The following is a 16,409-nucleotide window of genomic DNA, read 5'->3' on the forward strand; positions in this document are numbered from 1 at the left end:
TTATTTTAACAAACAAACTCTGTTGTTTTAAGAAATGAATTCTGTTATTTTAGCAAAAACACTCAGTTATTTTAACAAAAAATTCTAGAAAATAAATATGTCGTCATTGTAGTCGGTGTGAGCCGAGAACATTATGCGTACGCCCGGTCGATGCTGAGATTCGAATCTGCGTCACTTCATTGAAAAGCGAGCCCTTTCTCCCATGAGCTACTGCAGCTCATGTGTCTCAATATAAAGATTAATCCTAAACGTTTTTTTTAGCTTAAAAGGATATACTTATTAAAATAATATTTAAGTGTAACAACGTTTAAAATTATAGTGAACCAATCGTATAAAAATGTCTGGCAATTTAACTTGCTAAGAAATTATACCCAAAGAAATATAATAATCAGGTAGAGTATAAATTAAAGTCAAATCGTAGTTTTATTTATACTATATTCAAAACCATTTAATAATTGTTGAAAAATAAGAGCAATATAGAATATAATCATAAAATGGTTTAAAAGGTAGAGTTATCCTATAGTGAGAAAAAACGTATGGCGAAAACTGGAATTTGAAATATATAGAAAGGAAGTGCGAATTGGGAGGGGAATTTTTACAGCGTAGCTTATGAATTACATTAATAAAATGTATCTCATCATGCGTCTTTAGGAGGAATATAAAAGTAGCTTTAAACTTGATCAACTTGGTGATGCAAAGCACTTTATATGAAACAAACTGTAAAACCATGGATGTGAGAAATGTCTTACTAGCCGTTAGTGCATTAAGACATATTTACTACGAAATAGGAGGAAATTTTTAAAGCGAAACTGATACAAATTATAATTATCAATGCAAAACAAAACTTTCATAATTGTTATACTGAAAAATACAACTAAACGGTTATACGGTATATTGCAACAATGTTAAAATTAAAAAAATAATAAAAAATTACAAACTCTTCGAATTTCAAAATTTCGTCAACTCTAATGAAATGAAGTAAATTAACTTTTGGGCAACCCAACGTGATGCTTTGTTTCCCACCTCTATGCACGGCCCAGGACGCAACACCTTATGGATGCTTAATTCTAATTTTGAATTTATAAGACTTACACCGAATGATAAAAAATTTCAATTTGAAAATTAAAGGTTTCTTCCCGTGAGGTAAAGTTTACCATATTCTGGTAGTTTTAATTCCTCTTTTCTTCAATGTATGTTGAGTTTATTTTTAAGCGCAAAATTTCGTGCTGGAACTATAATTATGGATGGGATGTAGAAGCGTATAAAGAAATATAATTTTTTTGCATCACGGATTTCAAGCAAAACAATGAAACACATATACGATGAAGGTCAAAAAATACTTTGTTATTAATATCGTGTTTACGTTGTTAATGTATAGTCTACGAGATCAAACATTTTGATTCAATACTTTTTATCCAAAAATGCTTTTTTACTATATTAATATGCCTTAAATGCTACTTAAGAATATTTTAAATCTAAATTTTATAAACAATATCTACCTTGCGTCGCCAATTCTGGATTTCTTTCATAAGTCGATATAATTTCCCTTGCTCTCATTTCATCATAAAAAGGGTACAGAATTTCATTTAATCGTGGATCCCTTTGTTTCTGAAAAATCAAACAAAGGAAGTTATAAATATAGTCATAAAAGGATCATTTAAATATTTATCATTTATAAAAGTTTATTCCATTCGTTATTCATTGATTTGAACTAATTTTTGCTTTTAATTGAACAAGTACAAAACAATTGCAATTAGAGATGGAAGTTAATTTTTATTACGATATAGATTATAATTAATCTAATAAAGAACTAAAAACTTGTTAATTAAGTTATAAATTATTCTATTTGATGTTTCACTTCCCTGTAATACGTAATAAAATAACCTTTAATTGAAAATAACAACTTACTGTAAAAACTTGCATAACGATAAAGAATTTGCATATTCTGAGTGTATTATTATTTTTCTTATCAAAGAACTAGATAATTTATATAAATGTGAAAATTTCATAATTTTAATTATATTAATAAAATTAAACAAAGTAGTACCATCCATGAAGTAGTTATCAATTATATTACCTTTTTAATGCACATAATAATCGTATGATGAAAAATATTCCAATCATTAATGTATCGCATTATAGAAAATACGTAAATTTGAGAAAAGTAAAGATAAAATATGAAACAAATGTAATGAATTAAATTTATTTAAAATATTTATATTAAAAAGCATTGCTTATTTTATTGCGGTTTATTTGCTTAGATTTGTCATTTTAAAAAAATGAAGAAAAAAAACCTATTTAAAAGTTAACTAAAGCTCAGTCTATAAAATGTATTTAATTGTAGTTGTTTTCTTTATAAAACTAAACATTTTCTAGAAAATACCAAGTAAGCATATGTTTTTTTAAAATTTAAATTTATTCAATTCTTAACAGAAAAAGCTTAAATTTCATGTGAAGTTTATCTTGTAAATAAAATATATAAGAATAGTTACTTAGTTAACTAAAAAGTATAATTAAGTTCTTTCTCATAAGCCTTTCTTTAATTAAAAGTATCAACATAGCTACGCTAAATAAACAGAATACAAAGACTGATTAATTATAAAACGCGTCGACAGATTTGGTATAGCAGCTACTAACTGCTCTTTGGAACAATAAGGTTCTTGTTCCTAGATATTAAGTTTCTCTAGACGGGCGATTATTTTCTTTCTGACTTGAAAATGGATGAAGTTTAGTAATAAAGCGCTTTTCTCTATTCTCAGACTAAATTTCCTAAATATGTTTGACTGATGGTTTTACTTTTACATACATCATTATTTATATGGTTGTTTATGAACGGGTAGACAGTTTTTTTTCCAAAAAAAGAACACTTTTATTTTCTTAAATCATAGAAAATAATTTTAAACCAATCTTTTTACTTACTTTATTCAAAAAATTAATGAGCTGTTTTGCTGTTATGGTGTCACTTTTCTCTTGCGTGCTGTAAAAAAAAATTTTGATGATAAAATGCAGTTAATTTTTTTTATGAAATATTTTTGCTTTATTTGTTTCATGATAAATGCAGCATAAACTTGCAAAGCATGTCAAAATACGTAGAAAGCATATACAAAATAAAGTAAATCATAAATTTATTTTAATTTTTATAAAATGAAAAAAACGTTGTTTTCTTCTCTGTAATTAATCGTCTTTTTAAATATTCGATCGTATTTAAGGGTGTTTAAATACCTTTAAACACTATTTATTAATAAATAGTTAAATGATTATGCATTTCTTATACGTTAGAATTAAAACTTTCAAAATATTTAAGAGGTTACTGTGTGCATAAAAATGGTGACGGTAAAACTCTTTTTTATATTTAATTTTCTATGTAAATTTTTTTTAATTTTAAGAATTTTTTTTAAAAAATGAAAACACTATTGTTAAATTGCAGTTATATATAAATGAATAATAGGTACTGACTATTGGCTATAGTCTCAATTAAACTAACGAAAACGAAACGTACAATGCATTATCATTTATATTCATTTTATCTTTCCTTAAAACTTATTTTAGCTGCAAATATTGATATGGAAGTAATAAATTTAACTTTAATGAATGTTACTAAGATAATATTAAAGAATAACTAAATAAGTAAAATCCAAGACTAAACTGACTACTAAAGAACTTATAATTAAAAAAAAAAAAGTAAAAATAATAATAATAAATAATGGTGTGGCTCACAAGGCAGAATATGTATTCGTCTTTCTTCGATCAGCTAACATTTTTTTTCTTTTAACAAAAATAATTGACGCTCCTTTCGTTCATCAATTACTTTAGATTTGTTTAGGCTAATCCTATTAAGTAAAAGAATATAGCGCACTAGACGGAAATGTTGGAAAATTTTATAGAATAAAAAGATTTTGCTCTCCTCTACCGATCAGTCTTCGTTTGTTTGCTGAACTAGATCAACGCTCCAAATAATGTAAAAAGGTTTACTATAGAGAGCTTAATAATTACTTAAGCGAAGTATGCGTTCTACTGTTTATTTTGTCCCAAATTTAAGACATGCTATTTTCAAAAGTTATAATAAGTAGTAGAATTTTTGAAATAAATATAATAACAAAAGGAAAGTACATGTTTTTAAAAAGTTCTTCGATGTCTCCTCTGGGGCATAGCTTGTTATACAGTTGATGGAACTTTTCGAATGTGAAGTCTTTACCATCAATCACATCATTCTGAAATAATATTAGCAATAAAAATACTACATTCAATTCAGAATTTTTATTTTAAGAATTAAGGAAGAAAAATCTGTTCTACTCACTTTCCCATTGGGCAATCCGACTTCTCCAATACATTGGTAGACTAACTTTTCTGTTTTACCAGAGGCAAATGTTTGTGCTATCCTGAAAAAATAAATTATTTTGAAGAGCAAATCAATTAAAAAGTTTAAAATTTAACAACATGCGTTTCAGAAATTTTGTTCTTGAATAACCTTGATTTACAAAACATGCTATTTAGAAACATGTATTCGGTTCCATTCCATAATTTAATCTTAGAAGTATTTGAATAATTACATTTTATTATCAGATATTAATTATTTTTATGTACTTGCTGAGGAAATTCGAAGAAACTATTTGCTATGCTAAAGAATTGTGCTTACCATATACCTTCTCGAAACAAAAAATGCAAGATATGAGATGTATGATTTATTTTTTGTGACCTTTATTAACTTTCATCGAAAAAGTAATTATTATTTTTGCTGTCATTCTGTTTTTGAACTCCTAATCCTGCACTCTATTTACCTCCTCAATATAAGTTCTTTCTTTTTTATTTTAATCGATTCCTAAATAAAGTAGAATCTCAGTTATCTGAAGTAATTGGAACTGAATCGAAGTAATATTATCATCAGTAACTCAAAGCATCAAGTTTTTTTTAATTAAAATTAGTACTATATTTAATATTACTCTTTTAGGGTTATTCAGTTTTAATATGAACACTTACAAAACGTATTTTTGTCCAATAAACATAAAGATATTTTATCTTGACATTCACTTGTACTATTGCTCTAGATTGCCGCAATTCTTTGCTCTTTTTGAATAAATATTTGTACAAAGTGGCATGTAATTATGAATCATTTGCAGATTTCGTTGAATTTGAAGTTGATTTATATTCCTCTGTAAGCATTTTAAGCATTCTCTCCATTCAACTTGTCCAGTGTTTCCCAAACTTATAACTTTTGTGTACCCCTTCTAAATTTTTCGTAACGCTGTGCATCACTGATAAAAAAATGAATGTATTTTTTACTATAAAAAAATTGCACAAAAGTTAAGAATCATAACTGGCTGTTGTCACTACTAAATAACTGTTAACTCTGCGAAAAATAGCCAATAGAAAAATACGCAATCGTAAATTTTCAGGGCTAGCTTTGTTTTTGAATAATATTTTTTAAAATTTTCGTTTGCTGCAAGATATTTCGCATAAGAACGCGTACCCCTCCAAACTGTTCCCGTACCCCTGGGGGTACGCGTACCACACTTTGGGAAACACTGCGCTAGTCCTACGATATTATATATTCCTTTCACACATTACATAACACAGTTCTATTTCGCAACAGTATAAACTATGCTAATCAAACTAAATTACGTTATTAACAACGAAAAATGAATAAAACAACGAATTTCAGATTTCTTTAGTAAAATTAAAGCTAAAAAATTAACGAACCGTTTGTTAGTTACTCACATAAAATGAAAAATTCTTTTTATTTAGGCAATGCTAGGAGTGCTTTTTAGTTTGTAGATTTGAAGAATAGATGAAATAAGACATATAGAAATTGAGAAAAGAAAAACAAAATCATGTCTTGAAAAAAAAAATACTTTAGAGTTTGCTTTAGTAAACAGAGGTATTCGGATGAAAGAGGTTTTGGATAAATTAAATTTATTTTGTTACAAAATATATTATTTGCATGCAAACATTTTAAAAATATTTTTTAGAGGAGATTCGAACCTAACCTTTTTATCGGCATTTTTCCCTCAGGGTCTACAAGATATCCAAGCTTCATCCAACTATAATAAAGAGTTATCATTTGCATTATAATTCATAAGCAGAAAATAATATGATTATATAGTTTAGCATATAAAATTACTTTAACAGTATAATTCGATAATCGAAATTAAAAAAAAAGATTTCAAACATCTTGAATTATGCATTAATAATGCTTTATTGTACTTGACTTAGTGAAAATAAAATTAATATTAAAAAATTAATTAAATCAATATATCCAGTACAGTATGGAGACAAGTATATCGGATATAGTAACAAATCAATTTTGTATATAGGAAACAACGCTATTTGCAATAGAAAACACTTAACTATAAACTCAATCCTCGATGACCTTCCTGCGCTGAGGTCAAATATTTTCAAAACCTAACAATTCAAAAATTTTATGATAAAGTTTTTTCTCAAAAAAAGAAATGATAAAAAAAGAGGCCCCGCAACAGAAGTTAGGCTTAATTTTGATTGACACAGCTTCACACAATTTTCTTTTTTTTTACCAATAGAGCTTTTATTAGTTACTTTTTTATTATACATGCGAGTATGAAAGTTAAGAAATGAATTCCTAACTTCATAAGTTCGATGAAAAATGACTTCCAAAAGCTTATTCACGAGTCATTGATCGGAAAAAAAGCCATTTTGCTGATGTAATTCTTGACTGAGCTATAAAATGAATAATTTTCACCATTCAACGATGCGTCAAAAATTTATTTTTCATAAGCGGATGATAAAATGTTAAATAACCTAGATTGCGAAGGTGAATTATTTCGTACTATCATGAATGCAATTTCATTCTTGCTAGATTGAATATTCTACTAATTAACATGTTTGGATTAAAAATACCTATTTTCTGGTCCTAATTTAAATATACTTAAATGATCAGTTTTGCGTTAAGTAGCTGATCTACACAGCCAATAATATCTTTAAATGTGCAACTTCATAATTTCAAATCAAGCCCGGAAGACAAAAGAACTCCTGGTTTTTGATTGAAACAAACCATCAGAACAATACCAAGTAGTAGTTTACCTGATAGCAAAATGATAAAAGTAAATCACTGTCGATAATTTTTATCGGATGAGGGTCGATACAAGGTCAGAGCAGTATTAGAATATCGAATAAACAAGTTATCTCTAGTATTGATCCGTTTTGCTCGAAATTTTCAAATTTTCGAATGTTCATAATTTAATGATGTATAATATATCCAATGTTTGGTTCTTAATTTTCAAGTACGTAAGCTCGTAGCTTTAAAATTCACCTCAGTAAAGGATGGAATACATGAGTAAATTAGCAGATCAAACCGTTTTCCATTAAGGAGCCTTAAAGGGTTTGTTTTATTTAGGCATACCCGGGTTTCCGATATGCATTAACGATTTTGTTACCTTCATATTTTTTTAGTGAACATAACACCACGGGTTTGATTATTTAACAATGCAACTTGTATCGGTACAATTTCCTCTGGGAATGGGCTTTTATTTTAATTTTTTTTCTTTAAGTGAAACTAATTCCTGAGGAAAAGAAAGATCTCACAATCTTTTCACAGTCACCCCAATGACAAAGGGAAGGGAGAGTTTTTACCATTGGATATTATTTCCTACACTGCTGTATCTGTAATTAGCTTTACTTATTAAGCTTTACTTAATATTAGCTTTACTTATTATTACTAAGCCAAAGTTTTAATTGAGACAAAATGAATTATAAATAAAAATGGGGAAATTATTTTAAATAAAACACTTCGTACTTGGCAGAAGTTTTGCAATACTCTAAAAAATATTTATAAATCTGCTATTTAAACTTACTGCTTTTTAAGACATGTCATGGGGCAAACATTGTTTGCTTTGATATTGTTAGTGATGTAACGAAGACATTCTTGCCACTCCTAGATAAATATATACATAAAATAAATTAGTTACGAAGTAAAAGCAGAACTAAGTAAAATAGACAACTTTGATTTGGCAAAATTTCGAAAATAATAATATCATTGCTAGCTTTTATTATAACTTTTACGTGTATCATCAAAATATAGCACATTTTGTCTTCATACCATTGTTTTAGAGAAATTAATTTTTCTTTAATGGTTCTGTGTTATGTGCAGTCTTGCTTGTTTCATTGAAAATTATTAAATTTCAAGAACAGTAAAGTAAGTTTTAAATAGTTCATTTTTTATAAAATGTTACATTTTTATAACATAATAACTTCTATGCAATATAATTTATCAACAAGTTTAAAAATATGAATTTTTTATCATCTTCAACGCGTCAATAATTTTTTTTTACTTTGCGTCAATAATTTTTTTTGGATTTGTCGTTAGGATATAATGTTACAAATAGCTAATAATTTTTGACAATTAATGTATCTAAATTTCTCTATTAAAGTTTTTTACACCTGTATAACTAACGCGCAATTAAATTTTAACATTAGAGAAGAAAAAACAATTTAGAGTAAAAAGATTGAAAAGACAACAAATTAAGCCAAAAATATTTTTTTTGCATTAGTTTTACTATTGCTTCATAAATGCTTTTTTTAAATAAAGAAGTAGATATTTTTTAAAATTTTTTTTCATTTTAGAAATTTCAGAATAAATTATGAGGTGTGTAAAACAATGTGCTTTTTTTAAAAAAAAATATTTGGATTTTGTTTATTTAATTGCTTAGTTAACTTTTATTGAAAAGAAAAAGTTGGAATTGAACGATTATGACAAGAATTTAGAATGCGATCATTCATAAGTTGCGACTTGGGTATCTTTATGTTTAGTTTATTATCATTTTATGTATAATTGATAATACCAATAAAAATATTTTTGCATCATTTTTGGAAAAAATTAGATGCACATTTTTAACTCTCATTTTACAAGGAATAAAAAAACAGTCTTAAAAAATGCTCTTTCAGAACGTGGAAACAAATAAGAATATCGCTTGGTGGGCTTACTTCAAAGTTGAAATTAGATAGCGTGCTCAGGATTTCCGTCATCAACCGGATGAATAAAACATAAACACGGTCACAGTTATAGCTGCACTATTGCAGAAACGAAACAACTGCATGGAGGTGGAAGGGGGTGTTAGCAGTGGATAAATGTCCTTTAAATAGACTCATTAGCTTAAGGAACCGAAGGGTGTAGCCTGTACTCAGAATTTTAAGCATTCATGATTTTATTCGGAGTCAAATAGGCTTTGTTTTCGTGTGCGATATCAGAAACTTTGTTGGTGTAGAGGTCATAAGTAGAGAAGAAACTTAAGAGCTGTCTAAACGAACATAAATTACGAGTTCTTTTTTTCAAAGGCAATTGTCACGTTTTTAGATGACACCTTAGCGTAGCAATAGTTTTAGTGAGAGCAGATCAAATTAAATGAGTAAAGAACATGTGTCAAGCATCAGAGAGTATCTTCTTAGGATATGCATGTTAAAAGAGGTATTATTTTGGGGTTAAATTGTAGCACGAAACCCATGAAAAAAAAAACAAATAAAACCAGTTTAGTCAATGTGGGGAAAGACGTAACATTCTTCTTGCATAAAGTGAATGATATGAAGATTTATCATTGATTTATTGAACCGAATTTGATAGATTTGCTTAAAATTTGGCTGAATTACAGAAATGATACTGAAAATTTGGTAGAATTACTGAAATGAATAATGCTTTGCTGTTACTGAATGGATAAGATATTGAAATACATTGACAACAATTTATTTTCATTATTATGATACATAATAAAGCATAATTTTTGAAGCCAGTTATTATAATTTGAATAACTGAAATTCATTGAGAAATTTCTGGACTGAACCGAGAAATATAAAACTTTAGGCTTTCTTATTCATATAATATAGTTAATAGACTATATTTATTATGATACATGAATAATTATTATATAACAAATATTTTTGAGAAGAAATTTGTTTAATACAAAACCTTACCAGGCCGTTATACACGTAATCTAAGATATGAAACCTAATTATAAAGTTGTTTATGGCTATAACTTTCGCAAATCTTTTAGTTCGAAAGTATATAAAGGCCACAACATTTCAGAGGATTTGACTGAAACTGATTTGATAAAAGCATTGCAAGTCATACAAATATCTACGATTTTATTTTGATTAAATTTCGAAATGTACTGATCGTCACATAATTTTTTGGTGAATTTAAAACATCATAGGAGTGTTTTCTTGCGTAAATAAGATATTCGCCTTGCTCATTTGCTAGCTCGAGTACAATCGAAGGTTTCTGATGTATTTATTCCCATAAAGTGGTATTAATACATTTAATAATTTAAAAAAAATCTGGCGATGAATGTTTATGCACTCAAAAAGTTTACGTTATTCATACATTTTTGGAACAAATTTATCTAATATTTCCTTTGTCTTGACATGTTTAATGCATGGTTTTTTTAATCTCTTAAAAGAGGTTTCTCAATTTTAAATTTAGATTCATTTATCAAATTAGAAATATCTATTTTTAATTATTTATTTAAAGTTTACTTATGTTTCTAAGTATCACATACATACCCTTGCAGTATCTACATCAGGACAGATGACGTGAGTGTAGTTGATGTTAACCATGTCTGAGCCGCTGCAGATGGTAAGGCTGATGTCTTCTAAGTTGACTTTATGTTTGGCCTGTAGCTCAGTCAGTAGTTTTGCATCCTGTTTGCAAAAACATGAGTATAACTTTTAAAGTAATAAATAAGTACAAATGCCTTTGCATATACAAAAAATTCAAGCATTTTTACAAGTACAAAATATACAATTCTTATGCCTAATATAATATAAAGTCTTACACATGAAAGTAAAATTTCATTGGTTACGTTTTTCAAAGTTTACAGTTAAATATATCGCTTATCAACAAATGATCAAATGTTTATTTTTTTACGTAAGTTATATTATATTTCACTTTGAATAATTTATTTGAAGTTGCTGTAATTTCACATTTGGGTGCCATAAGTTTTGCAAATATTAAAAATTTTCTTCCATGAAACAATTTATGATATTTCATAATAACTACTTGAATTCCATTTTTAAATTTTTGTAAAAATTATTACAAGCCTTTCAATTTATTCTTATTATTTTTAATAACCTAGGAAATAGGAAACATATTTTTAAGTTAAAAGATTTTTTTGTTAAGGATATTTTAAACTGAAAAGATAAAAATTAAAAGGATATTTTGAATTTTTTTCAAATTATGTGATTCAAAAACTCATTTATTCTGTTAGTTTTAATTGTCATTTAAAAGCAAGACTCAGGTTTTGCTTGAATAGCAATAAAATGACAATACATCATTTTGTTACTGTTGAGTTTTATAGTTTTAAGTTTTTACAGAACGTATAAGTGTTATGTAAATCTGGAAATTTTCTCGTACTCAATCTTTTCTTAAAATCCTACATAAAATTTTTTGAAACATAGCTATTAATATCTTTCATGAAATACGTTTTAAGAAAAATAATCAACCACTTATTCAAAATTCAGGACAAGAAAAATAAAAGGAAGTAATAATAAAAAAATATATTTACGATAATGAACTTGATTTGATTGATAGGTAGCTTTATCTTTTTATGTTTGAAATAAGGAAAATTAATTACAATAAAACTCGAAATTGCGTGCAAAAAAATTCGTAATTGCGTAGTTTTCAACCTGTTAAAGTTACTATGGCTTAAATTTTTTTAAAAAAAAGAAACGTAATCTATCATTTTGACAATGCAAATTTTAATTTATAATTCAGTTTAAAAACAATTTATATGATTATAGAGAAGCGAATATATTTTATGTAAAGGTTTTTAGTCAAATTAAGACAATACATAAGGTAGAAAAATTTAAAAGCAAGAAAAAAACCATAATAAGCAAGTTAAATTAAAACAAAATAAAAAATAAAAGCTAATTAAATTTGATTCACGGTCTTTTTTTCCCATTTGATAAAAATTGCTTATACCTTTTAGATGTTACTGTTCAAAAGTTTTAAGGAAGGTTTATAGTATAATTCAAATAACGTTTGAAGAGGATATTAATACAATCAAATATAATCCAAGCAAGGTATTCATGTAAACAAGTATAATTCAAATACGAATTTTGAATTTTTTCAAATACGGATTTTGAATCTAATTTTAATATATGGCTTAAATTTAAACCCTAAACCAGCGCGGAGAAAACAATTCTTGTAAAATCCCCATACTATATGGTAATGACATCTTTGATTAAAAAAATCATGATTCCAATAATGAGAACTAAAATATACGGTATTTGAAACATTCATGTGACAATTTTTCCGTTCATATGGTAACGGTTTACTGGAAATTCTGTTTTTCAAAATTAGAGTTCTTATAACCATACATTTTTGTAAAAATACAAAACTGCAAAGTAAATATAGCATGTTCTAAGGTATAATGATAAAATTACGAAATTTTACATACTATTATTTAACTATATTATAACTATATTAAATATAGTTAATATAGTTATATTATTATTCAACTATATTTAATTGTTAATGTTAATTGTTAATCATCACCAAAGCGAAAAAACTACCTAGCTTTTTGGTATTCCCATCGATCTATATAAACACAGTACACTTTGGTTGTTTTGACGATATTTTTTTTCTCAGTGTGCACTTCTTGTTGAATAAAGTTTTTAAAACATAACTTAAAAAAGAATTTTCAATTCGAAAAAAAATTTAAATTACGAAATCATCGGGTTTAAAAGTTTATTTTATTATATTATTTTCTCGAACTGCGTGGAAATATACGTTAAAATAGAGCAATTTTTAAAAGCAAAGAACACTCGAATAGTTTAAGAAACACAAATATTAAATTTTTATAGCTCTGTTTTCGTTGCGGGGTTATTTTAATCTTCAAAATATTTTATTAAATTGAACATAAATTTTAATAATTAAAATTTTTTTGGAGCTATTTAAATCAAAATATACAGGATGTATATAATTATATTAACCGTGCATCTGATTTAACTTAGAAAACGTTTTTATGTTATTTTTATAAAACATGAAAATCATAAAACCTGCAATACTAGAAGTAATGTAACGTAAATTACTATTATATATTTTATAACTCTTATTAAAACTGTGAATAATATTTTTTATTGCGTTATTATTCTTTCCTTAACTTATATGGTTTTATTAGAACCTTACTGTAAAAATGTACCGTAATGTAAAAGTACCGTAACTCAAGGTGCTGGTACTTTTTACCATAAAATCTATTTTACCGGAACATGTTACGGAACAAAAAACCTGACATACCGTAGTTCTTAAAGAGATATGTAGCATGAAATCACTGAATCAGTTTAATTTGATATATATTGCTATAAAAACTGCGGTATAATATTTTACGGTAAAAATGGATTTTAAGGTAAATATAGATTTTACGGTAACGATGTATTTTACGGTAAAATGAATTTTACTGATAATGCTCTTAAAGCATTATTACCGTAATTTTACCGGTTTTTTTACATTTTATAAATTTATTTAAATTATGTTACATACATTTAAGTTATATTAAAGAGTGACAATAATCTTTAAATACTTAATGCTCTACTTTGAAGACCTTGAAGTTAAGCAGATTGATAAAAACTCTGCAGTATGATAAAAATTCTTAGATAGCAAATTTTCAACTTATTCACAGCATGCATTATGATTTAAAAATTTTTTTGCTAAATTTATCTCAAAAATTAAAAAAAGCTAACATGAGATTTTAGAATATTCTGAAAATATACCAAATGAATTAGGTTACAATGATATTGATTTGGAATACAATGCTGAACGTGCTCACTCAAATAAAAATGTAAGTAGAATTAGTTATTAAATTATCAAAGTTTACATTTTATTATAGCAGTCTCCTATTTTATATCATGAGCCACACCTTTTCCCATGCGAAATAAAAGTCGGCCATGTGCTCTACTCGACTTAACTAAACTGAGCTATAGGTTAATCTTCTAGTAGGGCTTAACGGTCAACAGTTTATCGATTTTATGCTTAATTAACTCCACAGAGACTTCTTTTCTGAAAGGGTTGTGAAAAACGCTACTGCGTGAGTGAAGTTACAGTTAGCATTTAAAAGAGAGATGTGTGTGTGTGTGAAAAAGTCTTGCATCACAACAAACGACAGATTTTAAAATAGCTTCAGAGAAAGTAACCCGATTTGTGATAGAAAAACTTATAATTTGAATTTGCTAATATTTGGAACTATTAGTATTTTTGTTAATAATAGTATATATTTTCAAAAAAAATAATTTTGCTATTATTTTAGTTTAAATTGAAAGAAAAAAAATTATGACGCAATTTTTTTGGAGATTTTATATCAAATGAGCGAAGACTTCTCTGAACTAAGCTAAATTAAATCAATTTCTTTTTTATGTTACAAGAAATACTTTTTTTAAAACACATGAATGTTTTACTACATTAGTCCTCCCAGCTCGGAGAAAATTATTTTGGTTAAATAACAGTACTGAATGATATTTATGGAGAAAAAACAGAGTTCTGGTTAATATAATCAAAATATATGGTATTTTTCCGTTCATATGAAAACGATTTAAAGGAAATTATGGTTTTCAAAATTATAGTTCTTATTAACACACATTTAGTAAAAAATACAAAACTGAAAAGTAAATTTAACCGAATAAATAGTTTTTATGCCATGCTAAATAATCTTGATAAAATTACTAAAGTTTTCTACAATAATAAAATCTTTTAACATATTATACTATAGAACCATAACATATTACACTATAAGATCATATTATATTGATAATTTTAATCATATCATTACCAAAGCACTTCGATAAAAATTACCGAGGTTTTTGGTGGTCCCTAAGAGCTAGAAATGTACATTTTACCATTTTATGGTGGTTTTGTCTGTATTTTTTTCTCAGTTTGGTCGTATATTTAACGTTGATAATAAGATCACAATGTTTTCGCTTGTTCCAAAAAGTTGCAATTTGTAAATAAAGTTAATGAAAAATTTTCTACGCAAATTTCGTAAGATTTTTATGAACATTTGTTGTGATTGAAATAGTTTATCAATCATTATAATCAGCCAAACCCGTCATATATTAAGAAGAATTCTTCTTCTTAGGCACTATAGCCGTTCACCGGCCAAGGTCGTCTCAGTCAGTTTATCCCATCTAGATCTATTCGATGCTATACTTGTCCATCTATTAGCTCTCAAGTCCTTTAACTACTTCTCTACTCCTACTTCTCTACCTATCTTGTTCCTGGTCTTCCTCTTTTTCTTTTTCCCTCTGGTGTTTGGAAGGTTATTTTTAGGTTTTTCATCACTACATCAAAATACATGTCCTTGTCATCTTATTTGATAAATCTTATTATTTTTACTATGTTTGGTCCTTCGTATTTTGACTGTAATTCATGGTTATAACGAATTTACCAGGTTCCGTTTTCTGTTACAGCACCAAAAGCTTTTTCTTTACATTTTTCTCTCGAAAGTAATCAGTTTCTCTGCGCCTACTTTGTTAATTTCCCAGCAATCACTGCCATATAAAACTATTGGTCTCCCTAGTGTCTTATAGAACGGCATTTTTGCTTCACAACTTATGTATTTAGATTTGAATTGGCTTCTCGATCCATGACAACATCTGTTAGCCATGCTGATTATCATAATTACTTTATTTTATCATAAACTTGAAAAAATCTAATCTGTGTTAATTTTGATTTAAATCTTTATTTTAGTTTCACGCGTTCTAAAAACTCTAATAGTTAGAATGGTTATATTTTATTGTGTTTAAAAATATATCATACTCACTTTAGGAACTCCACCGGCTCTAATATCATTCACTTGGGACAGCTCAAGGGCTTGACCATCCTATAAATAAAACCAATGGTTAATTTTTAAAAATTGCTTTTAGAATTTCAAATAAAGATTATTTTATGTTCTTTAAATGCGTTTTTTTTTTACAATTTTGCTTACAAAATCGAAATATTTTAAAGTTCCTTATTTGTTAATAGAGATTGAAACGAAAGTGTTTGCAATTTGAGGGTAAAAAAAGGTAATATTAAAATTATTGAGAAGTGGGTAACGAATTAGTATTTGGAATGAGCATTCTTAATTACTCAGACTTTTGTTTAAGTTAAAAATTTAATTTATTTTTGACTTAATAAAATAACTTTTAAAATACAACTTTTTTCTTTCATTTGGCATCGAACAAATCGCAAATTAAATATTCTTAAGTTAAGAAATGAATTAAACAGGAATAATCTTAGTTAGAAAAATTGTTAGCGTGACAATTCATGTTAAATCATTAAAGTGTAAGGAAAGTGTTAAATAAAGGAAAGCTGTTAAACTTAATTTAAAATAGTGTGTGCTACTTTTAAATTTGAAGCACATATTGTAAAGAGTTTTCAAAAAAACAAAATGAAAATGAACCAGCAATTAAAAATGTGA

The 16,409-nt window shown here is 26.8% G+C and overlaps 1 protein-coding gene across 11 annotated transcripts in view; it reads right to left on the bottom strand.

Moving 5' to 3' along the window:
* The window catches only part of LOC107456648 (1-phosphatidylinositol 4,5-bisphosphate phosphodiesterase), a 77,741-nt gene that overhangs the window by 28,806 nt on the left and 32,526 nt on the right, over positions 1-16,409 (bottom strand). For all 11 annotated transcript variants that reach the window (XM_071181515.1, XM_071181517.1, XM_071181514.1 and 8 more), the window contains exons 4-11: positions 15,771-15,830; positions 10,522-10,659; positions 7,824-7,903; positions 5,985-6,038; positions 4,298-4,379; positions 4,111-4,211; positions 2,920-2,977; positions 1,500-1,608 (exon numbers count right to left, since the gene is read on the bottom strand). In XM_071181515.1, coding sequence (XP_071037616.1) covers positions 1,500-1,608; positions 2,920-2,977; positions 4,111-4,211; positions 4,298-4,379; positions 5,985-6,038; positions 7,824-7,903; positions 10,522-10,659; positions 15,771-15,830 — 682 coding nt within the window. The remainder of the gene's footprint in view (positions 1-1,499; positions 1,609-2,919; positions 2,978-4,110; positions 4,212-4,297; positions 4,380-5,984; positions 6,039-7,823; positions 7,904-10,521; positions 10,660-15,770; positions 15,831-16,409) is intronic.

This window comes from Parasteatoda tepidariorum, chromosome 5, assembly GCF_043381705.1.
Source record: "Parasteatoda tepidariorum isolate YZ-2023 chromosome 5, CAS_Ptep_4.0, whole genome shotgun sequence".
Classification (NCBI taxonomy): Eukaryota; Metazoa; Arthropoda; class Arachnida; order Araneae; family Theridiidae; genus Parasteatoda; species Parasteatoda tepidariorum.